This window comes from Aulonocara sp. 'chitande type north' Nkhata Bay, linkage group LG9, assembly GCF_057382095.1.
Source record: "Aulonocara sp. 'chitande type north' Nkhata Bay isolate Kocher_YH1m ecotype deep benthic linkage group LG9, A_spYH_male_GT1.1, whole genome shotgun sequence".
NCBI lineage: Eukaryota > Metazoa > Chordata > Actinopteri > Cichliformes > Cichlidae > Aulonocara > Aulonocara sp. 'chitande type north' Nkhata Bay.
This window is the reverse complement of record NC_141352.1, coordinates 3,511,620-3,538,089: the sequence shown is the minus strand read 5'-3', so window position 1 is coordinate 3,538,089 and position 26,470 is coordinate 3,511,620. Positions and strand designations below refer to the sequence as shown.

Here is a 26,470-nt window from a genome sequence, read left to right as displayed (position 1 = left end):
ATTTACACAAATGTTTTTCTTGTGTAACATCTGCACACCAGCTCTGACGGTTGTATCCGGGGAACCTTGCTGAGGATACTGTGGAGTAGTTGTCATTGGCAATCGAACCACTTTCTGATTGGTCTTACCTCCATCAGTAACAGCTGTATGAGTCCAGATGCCAATTTCAAATGTTTGGCCAGTTTTTAAAAAAGAAGCATTTTCACAGTGGGAGGTTTCACTAAAGTTTATTCGTCGTCCTGTACGAAACTAATCTGTGCACAGGTGATCGGGATGTACCATCGTATATACATTATGGTAATACAGCTTCAGTCCACGCCATTGAACCCAAAGCTGGTTATTTAGCACAAAAAGGAAGTCGAGGTCTTGAAGACACATAATGAAAACTTGTATGTGCAGGCAATGCTTCAGTGCATCCCTCCTGTTGTTCACCTTCCCTCTTTTTCTCTGCAGCTTCCGAAGGATCAGTGTACGGAGTCCTTTGAGAAGAGCATCTTGAGTCTTTTGAACCAGGGGGGCCAGTATGAGAGCAGGGAGGTGGAGAAGAACCTCAGGTAATTTACATCTAGCCCACTTGTTCACCTGAAATCTTAAAAAGCTGCGGGACAAATTCTCCTTTTGACCTCTGGCTAGATGAGCCAGTTTCTGATGAGGAATATCTATTTTTGTTGAGCATTTTTGTGGCTAGCTTGTGTTCAAATGTTTCGGCTCCATCTTGTTTGGCGTTTTCTGACATTCGCATATCTGATCACGTGGAAACACTGTGGACTGCAGCTTTGACCGAGGACTTGCCGCAGTCGCGACTGTGGTCATTTTGTTCTGTTATTCTGAGTTCTCCAAGGATAAGAGGTCACCATCTGTCTTGCTTTACCCAAAGACGTTGTTCAGCATCATTTCCTGTGTGTAAAAAATCTGACATGCATTCCTACTCCTCACTGTGCCGCAGTTTACTTCGAAAACAAGCAAGAAGCTTTGTGGCATTTTGAGGCGCTCAGTAGACTTGAATGGAATGACCCCAGGTCAGTGAAGGAACGCTGGATGAGATTCTCAGTGTCCTGCGGTTATTTATCTCAGGTGTGTGTGTGCATGTGTGGAGGGAAAATGTCACCAGAGATTAAGATGTAGTCACAATGTGATGAGGAGGGCAGACTGAGAAACAAAGGGCATGTTAGTGTCAGACTGTAATCCTCCTGTTTGACACTATTTTGCAAATCGAACAGCATCGTCTGTCTTTTCTTTATATATCAATACAGCCAGTTTAAAATGTAAACCAAAACAATTAGCTAAGCATCGCTGTATTATTTTGAAAGCTTGAGCTTAAAATAGCTGTGAACAAGCAGCTCCGTGGGAATTTTAAGTACCTTCGTTTCCGTCAGTGTGCTGTGTGTCAGTTATTGTTGCTGCTGCTACAAACCAGCAGGACAAACTGTAAAACATGACTTGGGGCTGTGTTTGGACCCCCGTCACCCCCATCATGCCAGTACTGGAGGGTGGGGAAAGGAGCGGGGGCCCTTGACCTAGAAAGCACAGCTGAACATGATATTCTGTCAAATGGGTCTGACCATTATCTGCAAAGCTTTGTAAGGGTCCCTGTAATACATGTCAGGCGTGCTAAACAGGGCTGGTTTTCATTCTTGGTTGAAGGGATAGTCAACCCAGAGAGGTTTTTGTTGTTGTTTTCCCTTTCATTTCTGATAAAACACACCCACACAGTGGGTGTGGCCTCTCCACCAGTTTCATTTAGTGTGAAGTGAGACTGTGGAGCGGGTGGGGAAACTGAAACCTATCTGCTTGGACTGTTTTTGTTTGCATCCAAAGTCCGGCCCACTGTCAGACTTTTGTCTTGTGTCTCATCTTGTATAAGGCGAGGCTTAACTAGTGCTGGAGCAAAGCTTTTTGCTTCACTGTTGGCTGCAGTTATGGGCCATTAAAACTTGCACAGTGCACGACAGGTTCAATGTTTATGGACTGGGGGGTTGGTACAGTCATTACGAGAACGGGGGCACCCAGTGATTAGTGTGACTGTGTTAACCCTGGTACAGACTGTACCCAGCCTCTCCATGCACTCCCGCAAATCTGAAATTGATAAGCAGAAGAAAGTCCATGGATATTTTTGTGAATTCTTCAAGCCTTTATGATCGTGTAATGTAACGGAAATATTGTCAGCTCCACCCTGTGCGTGCAGTTTTTATGTCCTAGTGACTATTTCTATGAATAATCGTGCCAAACACGTTCTCAGAGGAGGAGTTTGTGTTCAGAGTAATGGTGTCATTCTGAAGTCTAAGTTTAGGGTTTTTGTTTGTTCATGAACAGTTTCACTCATGCCGTCTCTGCTCTCACCTGTAGAGAGAGGTTCCTGTCTGCACCTCCGCTGTTCAGGCAGGCCAGGAAGGTCTGCAGCTTCTTCAACTGTGATTCCAGTTACGCTGCTAAACCTACTTGTAGCAGATGTGAGTATAAGGCCAAGATGCTCATATTCATGTTAGATCTGAAAGGTCAGCTGTTAATGAAAGCTGCAGCATCATCCTGCAGAAGAGTCGGTGGTCTCACCTCCTCTCACTGAAACACGCATGTCCACCAGCATAATGTCCTCTGGTCCTTTGTGAGGGAGCGCAGTCACAGTTCAGGTTCATGTATGGAGCCTTACAATAGCCGGAGAAAGCAACAAGAACTGTTTTGTGTAATGTTGTATTTATTGATTTTACATTTTGAACCTCTCTGGCTTCCTGTTTAGTTCGTTTTCTCTATTTATGTAATGAAAGTAATAAAATGCTACAGATGTGCAGTTTTTGGTCTTGAGTGATCAGACATATGGAACAAAGTGGTTTTCATCACTTGTGCTTTAGTTTTCACCTTTTCTGTGTTTTTGGGGGTTTTTTTGAACAGGCAACTGTCAGCTGGGCACAGCCTACCAGGGAGACTGCTCCGATGCCTCCAGTCAGGAGGAAGGTGAGAAGAAGCAGCTTTCAGGTCCGCGCTTTTTTCTGGTTTTTCTTTTTTTGGGGGGAGCGGGTTGTTTTTCTATGATACTGGTGGCAGTGCAGCATGATGAGGGGAGGAGTGCATGGAAGTGTGTAAATCGCTGATTGAGAAGTGATTGTGGGCACTGACAAAACAAAGGCATGGCCAGCTAACCAGGCCTGCTGCTCGAGTCTTACTAGTGTTTATTTTTGGAGGTCAGTCGGAAAAGCTGAGTCTGTTTCAAATCCTCATATTTCACAGCTATATTTGCCCCATCATGTGCCACGGGCAGCAGTCAGCACGGCCTCGTCCTGCTCATACTTTATATAAAGCTTGTTAATCCTGGACGACTTTTAGTTTTAAAGCCATTTACCTTACAGACACAGAGATGGGCTATCTCTTTCCAGCTGTAAAAAAATGATGTATTAAATGAAATTTGAGTCTTTGGTCCTACAGCCACTGCTAACAGTACACATGAATCGCTTCTCCTTTGTCAGAATGTAATCAAACCTGTGCACTGTGCTTCACCCTAGTTGTGCTCACATTTGTCATTTGATGGGTAATAATGTGTGAATTGTAATGAGTTGGATGAGCGCCTCCATCATTGACTTTTTCTTGTTTAAACCCTGTGAAATCTAGAGTCGTATCTACAGGGACACAAGAAGAAGCACGGGTCCAAGAGTCCATGCCAGCTGTGAGTATGATCTCTGCTTCACCGCTGTTTTTGTCTCCAGAATTGAAAAAACTGTTAGTGAAGCAGAAAAAAGCTGCACGTAAACGTATTAACCAAAAGCACGTGTTCCTCTCAGCGGTCTGTCGGGTGCCAAAGGCTCCCAGGTGGACCCTCGCAGGGGAGGACACGCCGCAGAGCTCAATGGGCCTGCAGAGAGGAGGAAGAAGAGCTGCGCACCGCGAAGCAGCCAGGAAGCCGAGCAGGTCGGGTTATTTGCCAGTCTCTTTGTCTTGCGTATACAGAAACCTGTTTTGATTAAAGAAGTTCTTCAGCGTGCCACTGAGACACACAGCAGCCATATGATTGCTAACACTGGCACGAGTGTTGTAGAAATGGTAGCTTGCTGTGCTGCAATCTGCTCCGTTTGTGCAGCAGGTAAGCTCCTCGCTGCACCAGCCGCTGTCAGAAGCAGCTCGGTTCAGTCCTGTGAGTAAAGCTCAGAGCACAGTGAGCACCATTTCACCAACACTGTTAATCATTATGGGCTGCAGAGGTTTGAAGGCCGCTATGATTGCATTAACCCAGCTGCCCCTGTGTCTGTGATTGGACGTGCCATGTGAAGGGGAGTGCTCTGTGCTATCTCGCTAACACGCTCAAACACTGAGAGGTGGAGGACAGTCTGCTGACAAAGCACATTCTTCATCTCACTCATAACCCGTTTATTTCAGAGCCCTGGATGGGGTTGACTCCTCAGAATCCTTCTCTCAGTGTAAACTGGTGTTACACAGGGTCGTTTTTCTTTCTTTGTTGTTTTGACTCATGCTCCAGCTCTGTGTAGTATTTGTGTAAATTGGTAGGGATCCCCTAATACGCTGCTAGCTGAACAGCTGAAAGTGATTAATGGCAAATCGAGTCATTCCAGGGGAGCTGTGAGCTGCATGTTAATGACTCCTCGCTTTCTTACAGCACCAGGACACAGACAAGAGAAGCCACCCAGCCACCAAAACCAAGAGCAGAGTGCTGCCCACAGAAGGGTAGGTCTGCTTCACGAGCTAAGAGGCTCCACGTTTACCCTGTGTGACACGTTTGAGCAGTCATTAGACTCTGGCTCTGTCAGTCTGTGCGTTAGTGTACAGTGTGCTGCATCTGTGTTAACATGAACATGACATGGTCTCCCGTGTGCTCCTGTTTTCAGGGAGAAGGTGAAGTGCAAGTCCTTTGTGTCCAACGGGTGTTTGGTGGCAGCCCCGAGGAAAGGTAAGCGTCTGTAGCAGGAGGCAGTGTACTTCAACAGGACGGTGCTTTGTTGAATGCTTTTGAAGCAGCTCCAAGTCCATCAGAGCAGTGTTGCCAACTTAGCGACCTTATTTCTTTTCTAAAAAGCGACTTTTGTTGGTGTTATTAGTCAGACTTATGACCACTTTTTGACGTGAAAGCACGTATCGCATCGCTGTTCCTCTCAACAAGCAGCGTGCCGCCCGTGCCAAAGCGCTCACAGGCGGCGGGTCATTCTCACGTAGCAGTCGCCCACAGCTGCAGTCGGAGCAGGAGATGCTGACCCCTACGCGCCCAAACTGCAAATGAATCGCGCAGGAGCGAAGCCGCTGCTCCCGCACTGACTGTAACGCAGTCAGTACTTTTTGTGGATCAGAAGGTTTAAAACGACGTAAACACACACAGTAACTCTGCCAGAGTGCCTGTTTCAGGTCACTTTTGCCAGTACCAAGCCTGGATGAAGGAGGTGGGATCGTGACATTAAAACAATAATTTTTAAAAGAATTTCATTTGTAGTTCTAAATATATTCTAAATGCATTTAGGGTGGTTTGGTTTTTTTAACATAAGCATGACCAGTTATGCAAATTAGGTGATGACCTCATTTAGCGACTTTTAGGACAGCCAATAGCTGTTTTCCTTACTGATGAGTTGGCAACACTGTATCAGAGGCCGTCCCTCTCTGGCATGTGCAGGCTTGTCTCGCTGTTGTGCGCACCAGGAATGTAAACACATGGTATTGCTGTAGCAATGATACTGCGATGTAACACCTTTATGTTGCCTAGTTATTTTTCTGTATTATCATGTGACATGGCCCTAGTGGCTGCTTGCATGGTACGGTATTCGTAGACAGTAAATGACTAATAACGCCGTCTCTTACAGGCTGGAGTTCCTCATGAATTGCAGCTGAAGCAGAGTCTCAGTCACCAGTTTAATAAACTCATCAGTAATCTTGTCGTATCGTAAAGGACACGTTAACAATCGTGCTGTGTTTCCTGTTGCATACACAGTAGATGGGCGCTGGTTGGCTTTGACACACGTTGTTGTTGCAGATGGCGGTTCATCGTCAGAAAGCTGCAGCTCCCCATCCAGCCCACAGCACCGAGGACCAGAGAGCCTGGAAAGTGAGGATGAACACAACAAAGGTAAAACTATCACACACGCCCTTTTTCTAAATACAGCCACTGTAAAGATAAGCGATGACATTGCTGTCCTCTGTCAGATACAGATAGCCCCTGTGACGAGCTCTGTAAAGGACCAGGCTCTGACATGTTCTTCACCGGCCAGACTGACTCTGCTGTGCTGGCGGAGGCCTCCTTTAGCAGCCTGGAGGGGAGAGCAGACTTCCCCCATATTTCCTTCATGCATAATGTGAGCTACATACTCCCCAACGGAGCTGCGGATGCTGGGCTCCCATTGGGTTCACTTCCTGGCCAGAGCATGGTTCCAGAGGGAAAGCCCTCACCAGGGCCGCTAATGATTCCGATGCCCACACTGCCTCCAGCCGTCTCTGGAATTGTGGACGACCCGGAGAAGAGGGATGTTGTCCAAACCTTTGGGATTCCACCTACTGGACTGCATCCTGCAGGAACTTCTGCCATGCAGCCCTTGATCCAGGGCTTCAAAACGGCTTTGTCTCACAGCCAGGGCGGCACTGACGGAGCGCCGGGGAGTGGATCTTCACCTGCTGCACCGCAGGTTTCACACCAGGGTCCAATCAGACCCGTCAGCGTCATGTCTTCTCCAATACTAACCTGCCAAGACCCAGCCAACATCAGCCCGGGCCTGGCCTCTTCTCTACCACATGTGGAGACATCGCAAAGCAAGCGCCCAGGCTTACCGTCTGCCCTGCCTTCTCCCTACGCCCTGCCCCCCGTCCCAATGCCATCTCTGGGGGCACCCGTGGCCCCTGGACAAGTACAAGCTGCTGTTCCACCAGCTGTGCCCACACACACCCCTGGACCTGCCCCGAGCTCTAGCCCAGCACTTACACACAGCACGGCACACAGCGACTCTACATCCTACAGTAACAGCAGTGCTTCCACTGGAAGCACCCCGGTCGCTCCTGGTAGCCCTCTCACTCTCCAGCAGCCAGCAGCACCGCAGCAGCTGCCAATGGGCTGCGGGACGTGTGGCTGTCACAATAACTGCGGCAGCCGAAGCAGCAGTGTGAGCGTCGCCTCGGGTCAGACGCCTTTATTCTTCCCTGGCCACCAGATGGCAGCAGCGCACCAGATGTTCAGTGTTCCTCCACCGCTCTTCCAGATCACAAGCCTGTGCAATAGCAGCTACCTCACCCAGGCTCACCCTCCTCACCAGGCCAACGGACCCACCTCCATGCCCCCTTACTTCCCCAGTGCTGCTCCAGCACATCCATCCCCTTACCTTAACACTCACACCCAAAGTCATGCAGAGGTACCATCGCACATGCTGGCCACGCAGGCTACAGCAGTGGTAGCCGCCAGCTACAGCCTCCAGCAGCCGATGGCTCCAAACACTTCGTTCTGCCACCATGTCTACCAGCATGTGTACCCTCCCCTGGGGATGCTGCCTCCCTCTCTGTTGGGGGGAGGTGGCGTCAATAAGAAGAACGGGAACGTGTCCTGTTATAACTGCGGTGTGAGCGGCCACTTTGCTCACGAATGCAACCAGCCCTCCATTGACTCCGCACAACAAGGTAACAGCGACACCCAACACTCAGCAAAGACTAGAAGGCAGCGCTGATCCTCCACATGAAGTATATTTGTAGCTGTCTTTACTCAGCTGTGCATGGTTCACAACATGCGCTTTCAGATATGGCAGAAGAATCTGCGTCGCTCACATTATTGTAGTGAGATGCAGCATGTGTGCAACACCGCAGTGTCACCTCCTACGTTAAAATCAAAGTAATAGCTGAATACAAACAAGTACAGTTATCAGCCATAAAAGGCCAAAGTTTGTGTACGAGAATGAGGCGGTGTGGGATTTCTCACTGATACTGTGGGTCCAAGTTCAAATCTCAGTGACCTTGACCTCAAGATCAAAGGTCAGGTTTTCTGAAGGTACTTTGAACACAAACGAGGCAGTGTAGGGTTTTTGTTTATCTGCACTTTTGCTTGACGTTTCCACAGAAACAGTTTGGTTAGGACAGGCTGATGGCACCTAGGGCTGCAACTAAAGATTATTTTGGTAGTCGACTAACCTCCACTTCCTGTGGGTAAACCTCGCGTTCTCTGCCCACTTATGAATATCGCCCCGTTGTGTCTTCCCACGGAAAATTAATGACTCAGGAAACGCATGAATTAAAAAATGATCAAATGTATTTTTACCGTTACTCGACAGGACCATCAAAATAAATGAAAGGGATCAACATGGACCCATTCAGAGTTACAGCTCCAGGGTGCCGGTGTTTGACATGCTCGTGCGCTGCAGTGATGCTGTTGTGGAGTGAAAGCATTGAACTTTGTTTTCTGTGACACGCTTCCATCCTCCTGTTTGGCCATTAGCGCTGCTGTGTTCTTCTGCATTAGTGCGTCTGCAGTCTTGGCAGGTGATGCAGGCGATACTGCCCGCACAGCTTGCTGTAGTGTGTTGCACATTCACGCTGTATTGGTATAAATCGCACTACTGTGTACAAATGTATAATCTTCAGTATTACCAGCTCACACTTCAGGGCTGTGATGGGTTTTACAGTTGCAGTTGTCCTTCCTCACAGGTAGAGTAATGTAGTGCACAAAATAAGTGTGTGTGGGTTTGTCGAACCACAGTCATAACACAAACCTGAAGCGCGGGCCGTGAAATAGTAACGTTTTCCTTTTCTCTGTTTGTTCTTCAGCTCAGCATCACTGAACACTGTTGGTGTCATGTAGTCGTGCTGTGATGAACCACTGCGAGCTGATGTTTGTGCGTTTGTGTGTCACAGGTGGGTTCCGGTTAAAGTACGCACCGTCCCACATCTCAGACGGCCCTGACAACGCTGACTGAAGAACACGAGGAGGATGGAGGAAGTTCCTGCGACCTCGTTTCCATGGCGGCAGCCTCTTCCCTGGGAGCTGTTTGTGAGCAGCGTGATCAAGCTTCTGTGTTCGCCACCGCATCCTCTGAACAGGACCGACCTGCCAAGGGCTCCGTGGACAAAGCCCGAGTACTCGTGCCTGGAAGAAACCTTCATCCCGTGGGGATTACTCATTGCACACGCAAACTGTCCATGTGACTCGAAGCCCCACCCCCTTTCAGTTGTTTTTTGATATTTTTGCACTGAGGGTCGGAAATGATTAACTTATTAATTCTTAGGAAGTGAAAGCTATTTTGAGGATATTTAGTTTTAACATTAAGCGGAGCCTTCGGTCTCGACTGGGAGCTTCTTAAACACTTCTTTGTAAGAGCGTATTTATGCCTTTTCTTAACTGTTCACGATTTTATTGTACAGCAGTTTTCAAAGACTACGAATCAAAGATGGATTTTGTTTTCAATTTTGCTGTAAGGTTTTTGAATGTATGTTTAAAGAGGAAGCTGATTCAGAGTGGACGGATCTCACGCATTTTTGCCACTTGGTGTGTTTTTAGTTGAAGGGTAATTGCTGCTGCTTTGTAATTTAATTTTCTTATTGTTTTCCATTTTTTAAAAGTTAATTTTTTTTGGTCAGATGCACTATAGAGAAGCAGGAGCCACTACAACATTGTGCACCGGATACACGTTCACGTAAACATTTTATTGGTGTTCATTTGAAATCTGCATGAATTGGCCAACTGATCAGCATTTTGTGTAAAACGTCGTTTCAGGTGTAGAACCAATTTTGATGGCTAACAGTGGAAAAAGTTGAAGCGACATACTGTAGAAATAAAACTGAGATTCCAGGTAATGAGTCAGACCAGTTCTGTTCCAGGCAGCACGTTTGGTCCTCAACATGTTGCTCTGATTTATTTATTTTTCTCTTAAACCTTAGTAGCTGTTTCCTTTTAGCGTCCATGCTCGGAGTGTGCATCAAACTGAGACGTGCTGGCTCGTCGTGTCAGAAAAGCAAACGTGTTCAGTTTACTTCATATCCAAGCCCCCTCCAACATTTTGCATTAATTAGTATTAAAGTTTAGGCCACTTGCATTGTTGGGAAACATCATTTTCTCTGCTGTAACCATGTTCACGTTTGGCCAACTTTAGCTACCCTGTGTTGCCCAAACATGGTCGAGCAGCAGAAGTGTTGCCTCGGGCCCCTCCTCCAGCGTTACCTGGGCCGGTGTATTTACAGCAACTACTGGTCTGAGGTGGGTCCAGTTTGATAGTTTGGCCTGTTGGAATCGTCATTGATCCGGGAAGCTCCAGACCAATTATCAGTGGAGTGTTTGAAAGGCAAAACTCGTCTTCTTTCAACCAAAGTTAGCCTTTAATTTGATCTACTAAATGGCAAAGTGTCATACAGCGTTCCCACGAAGCGCTCGTGCTGTGGGCAGAAGCTGTAACATGGAAACTGACTTGTAGAGCGCAGACTGGGTGGGTCCAGCCTCTGACAGTTACAGGCTGAACTCAACGCTGTCACAGACACCTGACACTTTCTGGATTCAACTGAATCAATTGAAAAGATCTACAGTTTTGATTTCTGAATATTTTAAGGTGGACTTTAGAGTTATTTTGATGTGGAAAAGCAGAACAGCAGATTTAAAGCGATAAATATTCTCTTGAGGTTTTTGTGACACAGATTAAAGAAGGCAAGGTGTGAATATGGAGCCCCAAAGTGGTTGAGAGTACATCAATTAATTGTTGATCATGTAGAATATAAGTGTAATTAAAGGTGGCTTAATTCATAACCCAATGTTAAGTTTTTAAGGAGGATCTAAGATTTTTCTAATCTGTTTTTAGTTTATAATGGAGTTTGTCTGTCGCTGTTCCCTTATGTTTTAGCTGATAACTACAACTATGCCACTACAACCCTGTGGCATAGACGGTGTACACAATGGGCCCACCCACTGTGATATCACCCACTGTGATATCACCCACTGGTTAGTGATGTTTGTTACCGGGCCTCAAACTGGCAGGTGAGGAGAATCTGTGACACGGCTTGATGACCTGTCGGTGACACGTCACAACTCGATAACCATAGTGGTCGCCCCCTGATGGCCACTGAGAATAATACTGCACGTTTAAGGCACTGGCTTCACTTTTCACATCAGTCTTTACTGTTCCAAGCAAACTGCTGCCCACATTAGTCAGTCAGCACAGCTTAGAGTAACTAATGCTGAATCTAGCTGCTAGTGTAATATTCCTTCGCAGCGCTAACGACTTGGATAAGGTTATAATCTAGTTTTCTGTTTAGCTAACATTAGCTTATTAACCAGTGACGTCTGAAGCCTTTTGAGCAGCCATTCAGAAGCTTGGCAGCTTAACTGAGCAGCACGAGTTGCCTTGTAAAACAAACTTGGTTATAAATAATCAGCTGTTCCCACATTTCTGTTGAATGTCTTCAGCACCATTGCTGTTCTTGCTCCAAGCAGCTAGCTGGCTATAGTTGAAAGCGGGTGATGAGCTTGCTTTGACACATTTTAATATTAGAATTTTAAATGCAGTTTGACAAAAACATAATTCCCACCTCTTCTTTGGGTTCCATATGTAACATTTATTTAAGCAATTAAGTTGTCAGTACAAAATAAATGAGATCAGTTCGAGAACACTCGTCGCTAACACAAATGTAGGATTGTTTTATTTATTAATGAAGACGCTGACGTTTCTGGTCGCCATTTGATGCACTCAGGCTGTTCAGTGGTTGTTTTCAGAGCTTTGTGGATATGGTGCTTGTTTTTGTGCCGCGTCTGTCCTCCATCATTGCTCAGCCTGCTGTCAGTGCATTAGTTGATCTATGCATACATGTTTGGATCCTCCCCCCCAGATGTTTTAAATTGGGTGACAAGAGAAGCAAGTGGTGGCGACGACAAGATATTTCATGTAAAACTGCTGAAGAGATGCACAAAAACAAAAAAAACTGTAGATGGGCTTTATTCATGTTTCCCTTTGAAGTTCTTCCTTTTCATTCAAGGCTTGACGATCCCACTGCTCTGGATCACAAGCAGTGAGAAGATGTGGATGAAGAAGAGGGGATTCATGTGTGTACATACTGAGGACACCAAATAAACCCAAGTTTCATTTTATTGACCTTTGAATGGTTAGAAAAATGCTGTACTGTTCATCAATGTTTACTGTACTCTTTGATATCTGCACACCAGAAAGGTCAAATATTTCTAGAGTGGAATTTGGATTTTATGCAAATTGTTCCTGTTTTTTTTCTGTAATTAAAAGCAATAAATAAAAATAAAACGTGTCCGTCTGTCCTTTAGATTTAGCTGCAGCCTGTATTTTGCTGTGCACATTAAGATGCACCGTTTAGATTCCTGGTTGGGTAAACGACCAGCCATGAAAACCAGATATTATCAAGATCAACTCCAGCTTTTACTGTGACAAGACGAGATTACCCTGACATCTGCAATCAGTCTCTTTGTGGTTAAACATACAGCTTTGTCAACATTTTAGCTTCTGTACAGCTAACTAGCTCGATAGTTTGAAAGTAGCAGTGAATGCTAGCAGGCTAACTAAAGGTGGACTGTTGTCTTTAAGAAGCTTTAGTTGGTAAGCAAAAAGTTGCTGGTTTGATTCCAGCTAGCGGCACAAATTACTTTTGGGATTCATCAGGAAGGAACGGTGCCAAATCAGGCACAGGGAACGCCTAAACACTTCTATACATTCAATTTCTAGACCTGGAAACTATGCCCATCTTTTATATACAGTCTTAACGACCTTGTAGTACCATATCACCCTATCAGAGCACTTGGCTCTCGCTCTGCAGGCCTACTTGTTGTTCCTAGAGTATTTAAAAGTAGAATGGGAGGCAGAGCCTTCAGTTTTCAGGCCCCTCTTCTGTGGAACCAGCTTCCAGTTTGGATTCAGGAGACAGACACTATCTCTACTTTCAAGATTAGGCTTCAAACTTTCCTTTTTGCTAAAGCATATAGTTAGGGCTGGACCAGGTGACCCTGAATCCTCCCTTAGTTATGCTGCAATAGACGCAGGCTGCCGGGGGATTCCCATGATGCATTAGACATGTACGTTCGTTTAACTGATGCATCTGTATGTCTCCGTCTCTCAGTTAATTGTAGTATGTTTATTTCTTTCTTTTGCAATAAACAGACAGTACCTATGAAACATTTAAATTAGCTCACCGTTTTACATTTACATCTCTACTTGAAGCTGCTGTCAGAATGCAGCACAATCTCTGCCTTTGAATGACTGAGAAGCTATTTGGGTATAAACACTCAACACATTTTGCTTTTAATGACCATGAGCCTGTCAGAAAGCTTCACCTGGAACCAAATGAATAAAGCCTTTTGTTTTTAACTCATGTTGTTCTGCAGCAGCTCTATGAGGCTCTTGTTGTAATCGGCCACCTGCTGGGAGACGCTCTTGGCAACTGAGGCGTAGTCGCTCTCCTGGGATTTGGAGGCGATGACTGACGCTGCAGTTAAGGAAAAATCACTGAGCTCACAGACCTGGTGTCTCAGAGACCAGAGGTTTATAGAAGACACAAACCGAGAGCTGGAAAATAAAATTAAATGTATGCACAAGTACTGCTCCTTTAATTACCTCCAAAAGCTACCAAAGCTGTAAAGAACTGGTCCCAGTGTTTAAAAATCTCACTTTCTCTGGATGCTGGAGACTGAATAGAGGGCTTCTAGTGTGGATGAATTCATACGTCATATTTCTAAAGGATACATTCTTTCATCACAAAGTTGTTCTGCTCCAGGTGCTGCCATTTCCTCTCCAGGTTAGCCAGCTAACGTTCAGACACATAAAGCAACACAAAACACAAGACTGCTGTGAGCTGAAGACGGGAAGGCAGGTGGTGAGGAGCGAGCTGAGTCAGAAGATTCAGTCTGTTTCCTGTGTACCAAAACACGACTAACCTGAGCATGAGTCTCATTTTCCTGCAGTCTGGTCTTCAGGGCTTCATGTTTCTGGTTCATCTCCTCCAGCAGCTGTCCAAATGCATCTCGACGCTGAGTCAGCGACACCTGCTCCTCCTGCAGCCTCTGCAGCACAAGGAGAGAAAACAAAGTATAGTCAGTTCATTTTTTAAAACGGAGCTCCATTATTGATCTCCAGTATGGAAGCTCTCGGGGACAGTGGTGAGAAAGAACTCCCTTTTAACAGGAAGAGACCTTCAGCACAAAGAGTTTGCAGTTACCTTCTTCCTCTCCTCAGCTGTGAGCCTGAGGGTGTCCAGGTCCCTGTAGGTATGCAGCTCAGACTGCATGGTGCTGACACGCTCCTGCAGGGTGCTCAGCTCACCTGTGATCTTCCCCTCCAGCTGCTGCACCTTCTCCAGGTCCTGCTGCAGGCGCTGGGACTCTGTGCAGGGGCAGAGAAGGGGCTTTGTTCAGTGCTCGTGTTGTCGGGACGTAAATGTTCCAGACTTTAAGGTTAGAAATAAATTAATGTGATCTCTTTAGAAGTGAGGGAAACCCGACTGTGTGCGTGTCACCCACCTGTCGTCAGTCCTCTAGCGGTGCTCTCTGACTGGACCACCTCGGTCTCCTTGCTTACCAGCACTTCCTGCATGTCCCTCAGCTCACTGGCTGTCACTGTATCCACCTGACGGAGCCGCAACATGTTCTACAAAGACATGCACAGTTAGTGCAGTGGACCACGCTGTGTTTGTCCTCCCATTTCATCAGTGCTCCTCACCCTGCTGCAGTGCTCCAGGAGTGAGACAATGTTCTCCTGGCCCTGCTTTAGTCTCTCCTCCTCCTGAGCCCTGGACTCCTCAAATGACTCGAGGAACCCTGAGAAGAGGACAGAGGTTATATCCATGCGCTGCTAGTAGACAGTAGGTTCCCTCTAGTTCCTCCTGACAGTGGAAATCAAACTACTGTGTTTTGGTGACTCCTAACTGTCATCAATTAGGCTTCATGCTTTCACATGCAGTGTTTGCATCAGCCCCCACATTCCCAAATGTGGGATCATCAGTGTTGATTAAACAGATGAACAAATACATGCCTGTCAGCCTGCATCTGCTCAACTACTCTGCCCCACAGTCCAAGACATCAAGATGCAGTTTGTGTGTCTGTCAGTCGCCTGTGACGCTGACCGACTGACCGTCTCCTCTCAGTCGCTCCGTTAACTGTTGTATGTGTTCATTTTTTTCTTTTGCAATAAACGGACACAGTACGTAAGAAATGTTCTCGAAACACCTTAACTTTAAATGAGCTCGACTATGCTGCCTATGTCACACGTGTTCGGTTCGACTGGGACTCACGGTTGATCTCCTCTTCCTTCCTCTTCAGCTCTTTGTATTTTTGTTGACATTCGCCTGTAGGAATGTTCAGAATATTGAAATCACATCAAAGGTGATTCAGGTTTAGAGTCCACCCTCATCCTGTGGGTTACCCTGAGCTGCTTCTGAGTCCTGCTCCAGGTGTCGGATCTCCTCTGTGATTTGTCTTCTCCTGTCCCGTATCTCCGTAAGCCTGAGTACACACAATATACACATATTCTTACACGCACACACAGAAGTGACGAGTATCTAAGTACTTGTAATGAGTACATACTGCCTCTCCATGCTGGCAATTTCCTGGTTGTCCTCTTTCACCTGGAGAACAGAAGCACAGCTTCAGTCTTTGGTTTTTCACGTCTGCTAACATCAAGCTTCAGGAGCTCTGCTCACTGCTGTTTACAATCCATTCATCCATTTGACCACATGATGGTGCTGTTGACTCTCTGAATCAATGCACACGTTTAGGATGAAGAACAGCCCTACTGCACATTACCACAGTAGCCTGGGTTAGCATTAGATCATCTAAACTTCAGTGTTATTAAGTTTACTTAATCAGAGAACATCGGAGAACAAAATAAAGTACCAGGACCCAAATGTCGCAGCTATAGTTGCTTTTTAATGCTGAAAGAGGGTTTTTGCCGTGCAGACCCTGAATGTGTGGAGGCAGTGAACGCTGAGGAACCGAATTCCTCAACATGACTAAAACTACTCAACCAGACTGAAACTGAATTCATGTGATATCCTTGTAAAAGCCCGTTTCAGGAACACAAACAAATCTATTTCCTGTTTGTAAAAGTTTCTGTGATATTTCATCAAATCCCTCCCGTCCTCTGATGTAGCAATGACCAGCGCGCACACCTGCTTAAATAACTTCTCTCTCTCTTCCTGGGGTGAACCCAGGCTCTTCTGCTCCGCCTCCATCGTGTCTCGTTTGGCCTCCAGCGCTGACAAGGTCTCATGAAGCCGAACCATCTCCTGCTTTATCTGAGAGTGGGACAGCTCCTGCAACGAGGATCGTTCACGTAAAACACCCGCAGCCATGCTGTTCCTCCACCTCGCTCACACCGCCCCCTCCACCCGACTCACTGCTTCATAGTCCTCCTTCCTCGTTATTAGCACGTCCAGCTCCTCCTGGAGAACAGTCAGCTCCTGCAAAACAAAAGAATCAGCTGAGTACTTGCCAGAGTGAGATTTCATCATGCCTGACATGAACCAATCTCCTCTTTCCCCATAACAACTACAGCTTCACCTGCAGCAGTTCCTCATTAGTGGTTGTCATGGTGAAATATTTCTCTTGCTTTGCTGCCGGCATTGCTTGGACGACTTCATCAGCAACGCGCCTCTCTCTCCTGATCTCCTCCTCGATGGCCCTGATTGCCTCCTCTCTCCTGCAGAGCAAACAGAGTGGACAGAGTGCACGCAGACAGATAAAGGGAGCCAAAGAGTTTACAGTTCAATAACAGCCCACATCAGCTGACATGCTTCTACACATCAGCTAACATCGGGTCAGGCTATCTAAGCTGCTTAAGTTGTGGCACATGCACAAGCTGCTTTGCAACCCACCTCCTCGGGTTCCTCTGAGTCTACGGAGGCCCTGACTGAACACTGCACAAGCAAAACGTTCCACATGAAAAATAAGGCAAAGCAGACGAAGAACCTAAAAAACTGTTGTTGTTTCTTAAATTAATTTTCATTCTTTACTACACCAACCAACGACAAACGGAGACAGAATCAAGCAGCGGTGGTCAAAGCTTCCTCCTGTTTCCTGCTCAGCTACATCACAGGACTGAAGCATAACTATGATGTGAAGCCGGCCGCATCAGTGAAACGCTTCTTTCTCTGAGATATTTTAACATAAAAACACAAATGCAATTCAATAATACATCTCAGTGTCTTTGCACTTAAACTGTAAGAAACAAATAAGCTTTCTTTTTAATTTTGGGGCCTTTTCAGCCCTTATTCCATAGAGACATGAGTGTGTGTGTGGGGGGGGGAGACATGCAGCTTAGTGCGGCTCGGACTCAAACCCGGGCCTACCGCTCTCCGGCCACACGGCGTATGACCTCCTGATCATCCCACTGAGCTAAACCATAAATAAGTTAAATTGGGTTCTGTGTTGTGCAGACTGTCCTGTAATTCAACAATGAACATTTTTGTCCTTTCTGTTTATGGTGAATCGAACATAAGAATGATACATTTCTATAGCAGCCAGTGAAAAACGAGGAACTTTCTGCCGTTTATTGCTTTATCTACGACTTATTTACTTTGGTACAGTACGTGGTCATGGAGCACGTCCTCACCGTAGAAGATTTATGCCCTCCTTCACATTTTCCACAGTGGGCCAGACTGAAGACTTTGGAGGGCTGATCCTGGCCCATGGGCCTTATGTTTGACACCCCTGCTCTGGGACTGGTGGAGGAAGACTACAGCACCAAACTCTTGAATATTCACATCATACGGTTACACTTGAACCTGACCCCTGTGATGTAGATCAGCTCCTCCAGTCTCAACATTCCCTCCTCTGTGCTGAAACCCGACTTTCCCAGAGACGGTGCAGTCGGGCTGCAATGCAGCTCCATCACATTTACATCAGTCTCTACTTCAATTCAATTCAATTTTATTTATATAGCGCCAAATCACAACAAAAGTCGCCTCAAGGCGCTTCATAGATACAGAGAAAAACCCAACAATCATATGACCCCCTATGAGCAGCACTTTGGCGACAGTGGGAAGGAAAAACTCCCTTTTAACAGGAAGAAACCTCCAGCAGAACTTCAATGGAAGAGTAGGAATGTGGGAATTCTTGTTCAGCTGTATGTAACCCAGTCTGCTGCTGCTGGTGTGCCTGCTCACTTTCACAGTACTATTAATCATTACAATGTTTACAATAGTTTGCAAATGTTGCTGAAACATTTTACAATATCAAGAGTGAGAGTACACGCACTTGGGTTTGCCGTGTCCACACAGGCGCACAGGTATGTTTGCTGAGACGAAGCAGCAGCAACACTGGCCTCTTTCATCTTCTACCTGCTTTTCATCCACTTTTTCTTTTCTCCGTCTGATCTTTCACACTCTTCTCCTTACTTTATGCTTTCTTTTCCATTCAGCCGTCATCTCTCCGTAAGAAGAGGTCATTAAAAGAACTAAAATGCTTGTCATTAATCATATTCAGTCATTTGCAGAATTATACCTTGAACTAGTTCACATATATATTTAGATGAGCCATTTCCAACAGTAACCTAAGAGATACTTGTAGGCAGAAGAAGGAAGACAGCAAAGATGGGAGGACCAACTTGATCAATCATAAACAGTTAGCACAGAGTGCACACTTGTTTTACAAGGAACAAAGGTCACTCGTACGCTGACTGCGTGAGAGTAACAGAGGACTAAAGGTTCACCTTAGTGCGTGTAGAAGAACAGGTAAGATTCTTCTGCTACTTTTCATTAGTAAAAGATGATTACACAACAAGTATAAAGAGAAACAGTGTGAAAACCAGACAGGAATTGTGATTGTGAGATGCAGAAGTGCGAGGTTAGGCAGCACACACGTTTCTACACGTGTCCTTTAAAGGAGAACATGCGCTGAAGTTTCTTTTCTCTGTAAGACGTGAAAAAGACACTCCAGCATCAGTGTGCACTCACTCCCTAACACGGTGCTTTATCTCTACTGTACTCTGACCTCGGGCTTATGCTGCAAAGTGCCCGATTTCTCAGTTCACTGCACATACAAAGAATTCACATAGAAATATGAGGGCATAATGTTTTCTGTTAATGGAGTCCAACGCTGAGTCGTATATTTAAAGAGGAACATGACGTGCAATGATGGGTAATGTTTTTATCCTCAGGTTAGATGGCTTAATAGCTCCCGACTCTAAAGGGTATTTTCATCAGATTCTGAACAGTTTTTTTTCCTTCTGCTCTTTGTGATGTCAGTGAGAACAGGTACAGTCATGTCAGCGAGCTGCGCTCCGCCTACCTGCTGTCTGAATCAAACACTTTAAACAAAATGTTGTAAAGCCTCAAGCTGTCACCATGCTGCTGTTTGGTAACAGGCACACACGGACGTTGTGGTAAAGTTTTATCCTGCTTTTTGATTCTAAGGGGCCATCATTGAAAAATCAGTGTAGTTTTGTTTTCACGTGAAACTGAGACCATCAGCTTATCGTGAAAGTGATAATAAGGTCAGTGATCAAGAGACCCAAGCACTGTTTTACTGTCGCCATATATTAGACTTTCTGCAGCACCCCCTGCTGGCCATTAGAATACACATTTACAGCACTTTGTATCACTCGTAGTATTTGTGAGTATTTGTTCTCATGACATGCTGTGCTTAGTGTAAACATTGGCCAATACTTATTTACAAAATCTTGTCTCACACTTTTAACCCCTGCACACTTTTCACAGCATACACTGAGATTTTTCACCTCTTTGTGGTCTTCAGGTGCTACCGTGTCACGCAACCTTGTTTTTAAGAGGCACAGCCAATCCAAAGAACGCTGGCTTAAAGGGGGAGGAGCTAAACATGTATTTCAGAAAATACATTTTACTGACAGGCTAAATAACTGTAACTTATGCAAACCTTGTGTATAAATGGAGTTGATGTTAGTCAGATTATTTTAGTCCAACTACATAATTTGCAACCGTCGATATCTGTGCCGTAGTAATGCTTTTTCAATCAAAAAGCTGAATTCTACCAGGCAAAAAATGAATTAATTACTGGTTTTGTTAAGGAATGAGCGTGTTTTCTCTGTCACGTGTTGGTTACAGGACTTTGTATCCATTTCCTTTCAGTGTGGTGTGATGGAGAGGTGCTGGCAGCCTCTCCTCCTGCTGTGGCTCACTGTAGGGCTCGTGAAAAATAATGAGACAGTGAATTGTTCCTGTTCCACCCATCAGCTGACAGCAAACTTCACCAACAAACATCTTCAAGTCATCCCTGAAAACTCTGAAAATGTAAATGTTACCAAACTGATGATTGAAGGGAACCTAATTACTCTGAATGACACGGACCAACAAGCACTAGCTAGCTATCCCAGCCTGGTAGAGCTTCACTTGGATGCTAACTGGATCACTGCTATTCCAGCCAAATACTTCTCTGTGGTACCAAACCTCAGAGTGCTGTCTCTCGCCAGAAACAACATCAGCAGGTCAGTAGGCTAGCAAAAGTCTAACTTCTAGCTAAATGCTAATTAGCTGCTTTAAGTATACTGTGTGTTAAACACCAACCATTAAACTGGTTTGATTTTGATATTGGTGCATACTTGTTAAAACTTACTACTGTTGCATGTTAGTAATATATCCAAGTACAGTGTGGTATGTAATCAAGTGTAATATAATTCTGCTGTGCTGTTTTTGTAGCCTTCATCCTCAGGCTTTCAGTGACCTGGAGGTCCTGACAGAGTTGGACCTGACCCACAACTTGCTAACAAGCCTCCCTGCACAGCTGATCAGTGGGCTGAACAAGTTACAGGTAAAACGAGCATTTCAAAAAGAATCTGCTAACTTAGAGTTTAGTTAGAACTAATCTAGACATGACATGCATAAAGAAATGCATGCATGTGTATGGGGATTTAGGGCTGCACATGTAAGTGTTTCCTGTACAGGATGTGTTATTATTTCATTTACCTCGCTCTGTCTGGTCCCATCAGGTACTGAACCTACAGGGAAACCCCTGGAATTGTTCCTGTCCACTGCTGACCATCATTGGACAGATCGATGCAGCAAATGTTACCATGGGTAGTAGTTTTCATCACAGTTTTAAATGTTGGCTGACCTGTGACCCTTTCTGGGAGCTAATGAGTCAATTACAGCAGTTTGAAAACTATAAACACTGCTCAAAAAAAGAAAGGAACACAAACACAGTTCATGAGTGTGCTGAGGACACGTGACACATGTGAAAGGGTCTGGAGCAGCTGTAGAGAACGTTATGCTGCCTGTAACATCGTTCGGCATGACCAGATTGGTGGTGGGTCAGGAATGGTCTGGGGAGGCATATCTATGGGGGGACACACAGATGTCTACAGGCTAGGCAACGGCACCTGCCTGATATCAGGGATCGGGACAACAGACTGGCTGCATCATTGCTTCACTTTTATTTGTGTTGTGTCTTTGAATTCGGCCCTCTCTAGGTTGATCATTTTCATTCCCATCTTTTCGTTCCTAAAACATTCCCCGGTCCATATCAGTATCCAGCATGGCTTTCCCCCCACTGAGACCAGTATGTGTTCAAAGTGTTCCTGAACTTTCTTTGAGCAGTGGATCTTTATTTGAAGGAATTTTAGTAGACACGGAGTATCTTGCTTGAATCTGCAGTGGCACATTTTTACTTACAATCTATGAGCCATGTAAGAGACTCGCACGGCTGGTATGGAGGTTTTATTTGAACCTTATTTGAAAGATTTTTGGCAACTGATGTTACTGGAAGCCAGAATTACCTAAAGAACCTAAAGCTCACACTGCTGATCAACACATAAGAACACCCGGTGCTTTTGTCTGCTTCCTTTTAAACTGCAGACAGGTGATGTGGTGACACTTTGGTGACGGTTACCATAAAGCCGTACCATAAAAAGAGCAGCATATATGCAGGAGAGCACCCACCATATACAACCTGGTTCCCATATAGAGTTGAATGCTCTGCCTTAGTGAGCCAAAAATGTCTACTGGGGAAACTGAGCGATGGTCTGGTTACTTAAAGGAAAATGTTGGTAGCTTGATTATTAAATCATATGTCCCATGTTGCAGATTTCAGTGATTCTCTTGGATCAATCAGTGAACTACATTATTTTCACATCATTCTTAAAGATTTATCCCAGTATTAAAGCCAAAAACACTACTTTGAATGAAAACAAGTACAAGTAGAGACAAGTAGGAGTGTAGTATAGAGAGATAATGAGGCCAGTGTTTAAAATCCCTTTCTATGTGAAGAAACTGTTCTCTAACTTTAGTAACTTAAAGAGCATGTACTGAAGGAAATGGTGTGTGGCTGCAGGAGGACCACAGGTCATCTGTGCATCTCCAGCAGAGCAGGCTGGACGAGATCTTCTTAATGCTGCAGCACTGTACTCCACATTATTACCCAGCGTCACTCCAGACCCTCAGAAACCAAAAACACCGGTCCACCCTCAACAGACGTCGGGCCCATCAGTTATTATGACGACCACACAGTCAACCGGTCAGAACAACAGCACCAGCAAAGGTACGACATCGAGAGCTGCAGATCATTTTCTCCACTTAAATATGTGGACGCACAAATGCAAGCTTATAACCCCGTCTCCATCCTCAAACCCAAACTAGACCCGACTCCTGCGCTCGGCAACACGTGGAAATTCACAGCATCCGTCGCAATCTTGGCAGTGGCCACCTCCATGCTCATCGTGTGTGCCGTCAAGGGGCCGTCCTGGTACAAGCTCTTCCACAACTACAGGCATCGGCAGTTACAACAAGAAGTCGAGGAGGGCGACGAGGATTTTGTGTCAACAGAGTTCTCGGCGACGGGAAGACACCCGACCCATCAAACATTCAGCTTTGAACCAATGAACAGACAGATAGACGAGGAGCAGGAGGAGCAGGAGTACTTTGAGGATCCATATATCAGGAGAGAAGAGTGACATGCACGATGATAAGAAAGCAAATACAATCCATTCAGTGGCAACCTTGCTGTTTGATAAACACCGCTGAGTATTATCATTTCACGGGTCACAAAATCATTGTGTGAGAGCTGTACTGTTGGTCACTGAAGGAGCTTCTTTGCAACATCTTAACTCCACGGCCTGCATTGTTGCCCGGATACTTCCATTAGTACACTGTTGTCAGCTGCGAGGAGTCTGCAACAACCCCAACTCCACTTTTTGACCACTAGAAGAACAATATTCAAGTACAGAACACTTCCTGTAATCTGAGCCATTAGTGTTAGTGTGTGAGCGCCCAGTTAGATCGACAGCTTTATCCTTGTTTGCACGGCACTAGAACGATGAAGTCACATGGTTTACAAGAGTTTTTACCTCTTCATGACTCGACAACACCAGCAGCAATGTGCACCGTTATACAAACCTCAATTTACGGTGGTTTGAAAACAGTTTGCAAGTGTTTCAGATAAAACACACTCCACGTGTTTGTTTGCTCACGGATCTACACGGCATTTATTTTTATTAAGAAAACTCCACTGCTGCTTCATCTTTACATAACAAGCAGTCGTTTCCTGTTGTGTTTGTGTTCAAAAGTCTCATACCTGCACATACCTGAGTCTTTTTAAATGTTTTATGACTCACATGAAAACTAGCCATCAGGCTAAATTAAATAATGTCCTAGTACTTCATTCTGAAAATGATACTTCACAAAATAAATACGTTAAAGTGTATTTGTGAACATAAAACTGTCTAATGGAGACACAAGTGTCTTTATGAGAACACGTGCACTTACTCTCTCCTCTCAGTGAAGATGTTATCGATGCTTTCTGCCTCGCTGTCATTCTCGGCTTTCAACTAAACACAAGATCAAAAAGTTAAAGGGAGAATTTTCCCCTATATTTCCAGTTCATGAAAAAACCCTTTTATATTGTTTTGATGGATTACTTACTATGTTGTAGTCGTTGATCATTTCCTCCATCTCTGTGTTGGTGTTGAGCTTGTCCACAAGCTGGAAACACAATAAAAATGTACAAAAGTGAAGTAAAAACGAGTCCAGTGTTTAACGCATTCACTGAAAACTAAAAACACAACCTCACCAGTATAAAGGTTTTAAACGTGCAGTTGCTCTCAAACATAACATCGTAACACCTGCAATCAAATAGTTACTGTCCCTGAAGTGGGAAGTTTACATCGTCTATTTTAAGTCATCATGGCCGACTGCTTAAGCTAGACATTCCTCAACAACACAGTGAAAAAGGGGATACAATCTTTCAGTGTTTAACAACATTGTTGCTGTTTACCATATTGTAGTCAGCAAGCTGGCCTTGCATATCCTTAATCTCAGCAGCGAGGCCTTCAGCTCTGCAGCAGACACACATCACGGGGACATTATACAGAGTTCATCTGGATTCAGTGGATTTCATCTTTCACTCAACTATAACTGTTAAAGACGGGAATGAAGACAGAAACTTGGTCATAAAAGAAGAAGAAGAACACCACCCACCTCTTTTCATAAGAGAGATAGACGGAGTTCTCCTGGTTGTAGCTCTCAATCTCTTTGTGCAGTCTGCTGGTCTCTGTGGTCAACTCGTTGATCTTACTCCTGACAGAAGAACAAATTTCACATCGATAGAATTTTTCACGAGCAGCGTAAAAAGACCACATTTGAATCTATGGTGAAAATAGAAAATACATTTTAACTCAAGACCAACTCTAAGAAATGTGAATGTGCTCAGTATGTTTGCATCTTTTGTGAAGCGGTCTAGCTGACCTATGGTTTGTGCACTCCTTTACTTTGACATAAGTAGTTACTGTTAATGCCAGTGAGTATGTGTTACCTGAGAAGACCCAAGTAGTAGGACTTGTCCAAAATCTGTCTCTGAGGCCCTTTGGTAAAGGAAATGTGGGAGGGAGGTCACAGGTTTATTTATATATTAAACACAATCAGAAAAATATCCAAGAAGAAAACATACCTTTCATGCCAGTTTTCATCCCACTGAGCCCCTGCTGGGTGACCGGCCTCTCAGTCACTTTGATCTGTGCTGTCAGGACTCCGGGGGTGGCGACGGGGATGCCACCCCTCAAACCTGGATGAGCACTGGTCCCTGGGACCATCTGGAAGAGGAAATGCAGTGCCTTAGTTGTGGCTGTCACAAAATTGCATTTTCACTCTGAAATTATTTTAGCTGAAAGAATTCACAGTGACAATATTATCACGATATCTAAAGGACATCTGACAATAACCATGTTACTCTCTCTAAACCTCATACTCAGCTTTTTTCTCATATTAGATACAACACACATGTAGGGAGGGGAAAACAGAGTCTGTACTCATAACTGCACACAAGATTACAAAAGAAGCATGATGCAATGAAAATGCATCATAAGCACAATGTCCATTTTATTTTTGGTCTTTTTTCTTGCCAAAACTGGTCTATAGTGTTACACGTAGGCTCAGTAAAACCTGGCACTCATTTCTTGGGCGTGCAGAAACACACAGAATCAGCAAACAATTGTATTTTCAGACTGAACATAACACACTCAGACTGATAATATCTCAAAGCTACAGCGTATCCATGCTGCTGATGGCTAACCCCAGTTGCAACACGCATAGCTGTAGGAGGAGGCTGGATAGCTGTAGGGGGTCTCCCAGCACCAGGGACCACAGATCCGCTGCGGCTCATCGGCCGGCCCATGCTGGATGGAGGCCGCTGGCTTGCCATGATGCCTAAAACCCGTGGACACACAAACAGGAACACTGAGTAACAAATCAGACACGTGGAGCTGCTGGCTGGATTGAGCCATTTTATGTTATTTCCTATATTTTTAACTTTGTAATTTATTGTATTATTTAATTTAGTTCAGTCTGTTACTGTTCCTGTTGCCTTGGAGCAACAGGAACCACATCATTTCCAGATGCTGTTACAGTTCGGTGCTTGTTGGTGAAATAAAAGGGCCACACTTGAAGCCACTAAAGAATAACCTTTAACCCTGTGGTGCCTGTTGATTCATATACTGACATTTTAGATTTTACTAGCACAACAGATCAGGCGGTCACGTGATTAGGAGTGGTAGCGAAAGGCTGAAGGCAATAAAGGGACTGATTTGTACCTCACAGTAACACAGAGCTTGTAAAGGAAATAAAGATGTGCACGCTGCTAAAAAGAGGAAAGAAGCTCCTCGGGGTGATTAAACCAAACTCTAAATAATAACACATGTCACGTGTTTACTTTGATTTAGAAACATGATTTGTTTCGTGTGCACCAACACTGCATCTACGCTGCACTGACATTACACTGACCCGCATCGCTGTACCGGCAGCTGTGCATCGTTATGACAGCGCAGTCTGTTAAAACCTACAATTTTGAAGCTTAGTTCGGCTATTGCTAACTTGTTAGCTGACACTTTTTAGCTTAGCTTCGTTTACGGAAGCCTCGGTAAACGTCCCGGCGTTAGCCGTGAGATAACGCCGCTTCTTGCCTGAAAATGGTCTCTCTGCGGTCTGTTTTATACGCCTGTATAACTTCCAGTCGAAGCAGGCGTGCGGCGGTTTACCTGAAAAGAGAAATAAACGAAAAAGAATGAAACGCTAGCTGGGAGAAAGTCAGCGGCTCGAGATGATGTTGACGTTACCCCAGTAACCATCT

At 45.0% G+C, this 26,470-nt stretch overlaps 3 protein-coding genes across 7 annotated transcripts in view; 2 read left to right on the top strand and 1 right to left on the bottom strand.

The window, feature by feature from the left end:
- Positions 1–12,204, top strand: part of zcchc2 (zinc finger, CCHC domain containing 2) — a 19,710-nt gene extending 7,506 nt beyond the window's left edge. The window contains exons 5-14 of one of the 3 annotated variants that reach the window (XM_086305370.1): positions 454–554; positions 2,347–2,450; positions 2,887–2,949; positions 3,601–3,655; positions 3,771–3,897; positions 4,601–4,668; positions 4,830–4,891; positions 5,960–6,052; positions 6,130–7,584; positions 8,809–12,204. In XM_086305370.1, the coding sequence (XP_086161496.1) occupies positions 454–554; positions 2,347–2,450; positions 2,887–2,949; positions 3,601–3,655; positions 3,771–3,897; positions 4,601–4,668; positions 4,830–4,891; positions 5,960–6,052; positions 6,130–7,584; positions 8,809–8,870 (2,190 nt within the window). In that variant the 3' untranslated portion in view covers positions 8,871–12,204. Of the gene's footprint in view, positions 1–453; positions 555–2,346; positions 2,451–2,886; positions 2,971–3,600; positions 3,656–3,770; positions 3,898–4,600; positions 4,669–4,829; positions 4,892–5,959; positions 6,053–6,129; positions 7,585–8,808 lie in introns of all 3 variants that reach the window. The other 2 variants (XM_086305369.1, XM_086305368.1) reach the window with 2 other exon arrangements.
- On the bottom strand, positions 11,479–26,470 carry ift74 (intraflagellar transport 74). 2 transcript variants are annotated; one of them, XM_086305371.1, is made up of 21 exons: positions 26,457–26,470; positions 26,304–26,378; positions 25,418–25,551; positions 24,797–24,938; positions 24,662–24,710; positions 24,328–24,426; positions 24,125–24,185; positions 23,773–23,832; positions 23,617–23,678; positions 16,448–16,586; positions 16,285–16,347; positions 16,057–16,200; positions 15,473–15,513; positions 15,312–15,391; positions 15,181–15,234; positions 14,610–14,707; positions 14,411–14,537; positions 14,110–14,273; positions 13,829–13,954; positions 13,638–13,698; positions 11,479–13,374 (listed from the first exon to the last, which is right to left on the bottom strand). In XM_086305371.1, the coding sequence occupies exons 3-21, from the start codon at positions 25,544–25,546 to the stop codon at positions 13,259–13,261; spliced, it is 1,815 nt and encodes a 604-aa protein (XP_086161497.1). In that variant the 5' UTR covers positions 25,547–25,551; positions 26,304–26,378; positions 26,457–26,470; the 3' UTR covers positions 11,479–13,258. The 2 variants fall into 2 exon arrangements, with proteins under 2 accessions (XP_086161497.1, XP_086161498.1); XM_086305372.1 differs by lacking the exon at positions 26,304–26,378 and having other exon boundaries at positions 26,379–26,466.
- LOC147321441 (leucine-rich repeat-containing protein 19-like) lies at positions 18,552–23,871 on the top strand. Of its 2 annotated transcripts, XM_086305373.1 has the most exons (6): positions 18,552–18,618; positions 19,990–20,345; positions 20,557–20,668; positions 20,847–20,934; positions 22,187–22,393; positions 22,492–23,871. In XM_086305373.1, the coding sequence occupies exons 2-6, from the start codon at positions 19,999–20,001 to the stop codon at positions 22,803–22,805; spliced, it is 1,068 nt and encodes a 355-aa protein (XP_086161499.1). In that variant the 5' UTR covers positions 18,552–18,618; positions 19,990–19,998; the 3' UTR covers positions 22,806–23,871. The 2 variants fall into 2 exon arrangements, with proteins under 2 accessions (XP_086161499.1, XP_086161500.1); XM_086305374.1 differs by lacking the exon at positions 18,552–18,618 and having other exon boundaries at positions 19,844–20,345.

What these genes read in the sequence shown, in the direction of transcription:
- LOC147321441 (XM_086305373.1), top strand. Translation starts at nt 19,999, where the DNA reads ATGGAGAGGTGCTGGCAGCCTCTCCTCCTGCTGTGGCTCACTGTAGGG. An exon ending in TGCAGCAAATGTTACCATGG is followed by an intron (nt 20,935 to 22,186) that starts GTAGTAGTTTTC and finishes GTGTGGCTGCAG; the next exon opens with GAGGACCACAGGTCATCTGT. An exon ending in GAACAACAGCACCAGCAAAG is followed by an intron (nt 22,394 to 22,491) that starts GTACGACATCGA and finishes AACCCAAACTAG; the next exon opens with ACCCGACTCCTGCGCTCGGC.
- ift74 (XM_086305371.1), bottom strand. Translation starts at nt 25,546, where the DNA reads ATGGCAAGCCAGCGGCCTCCATCCAGCATGGGCCGGCCGATGAGCCGC. An exon ending in AAAATGAGACTCATGCTCAG is followed by an intron (nt 13,699 to 13,828) that starts GTTAGTCGTGTT and finishes TCTGAACGTTAG; the next exon opens with CTGGCTAACCTGGAGAGGAA. An exon ending in CAACTTTGTGATGAAAGAAT is followed by an intron (nt 13,375 to 13,637) that starts GTATCCTTTAGA and finishes CTGCAGCGTCAG; the next exon opens with TCATCGCCTCCAAATCCCAG.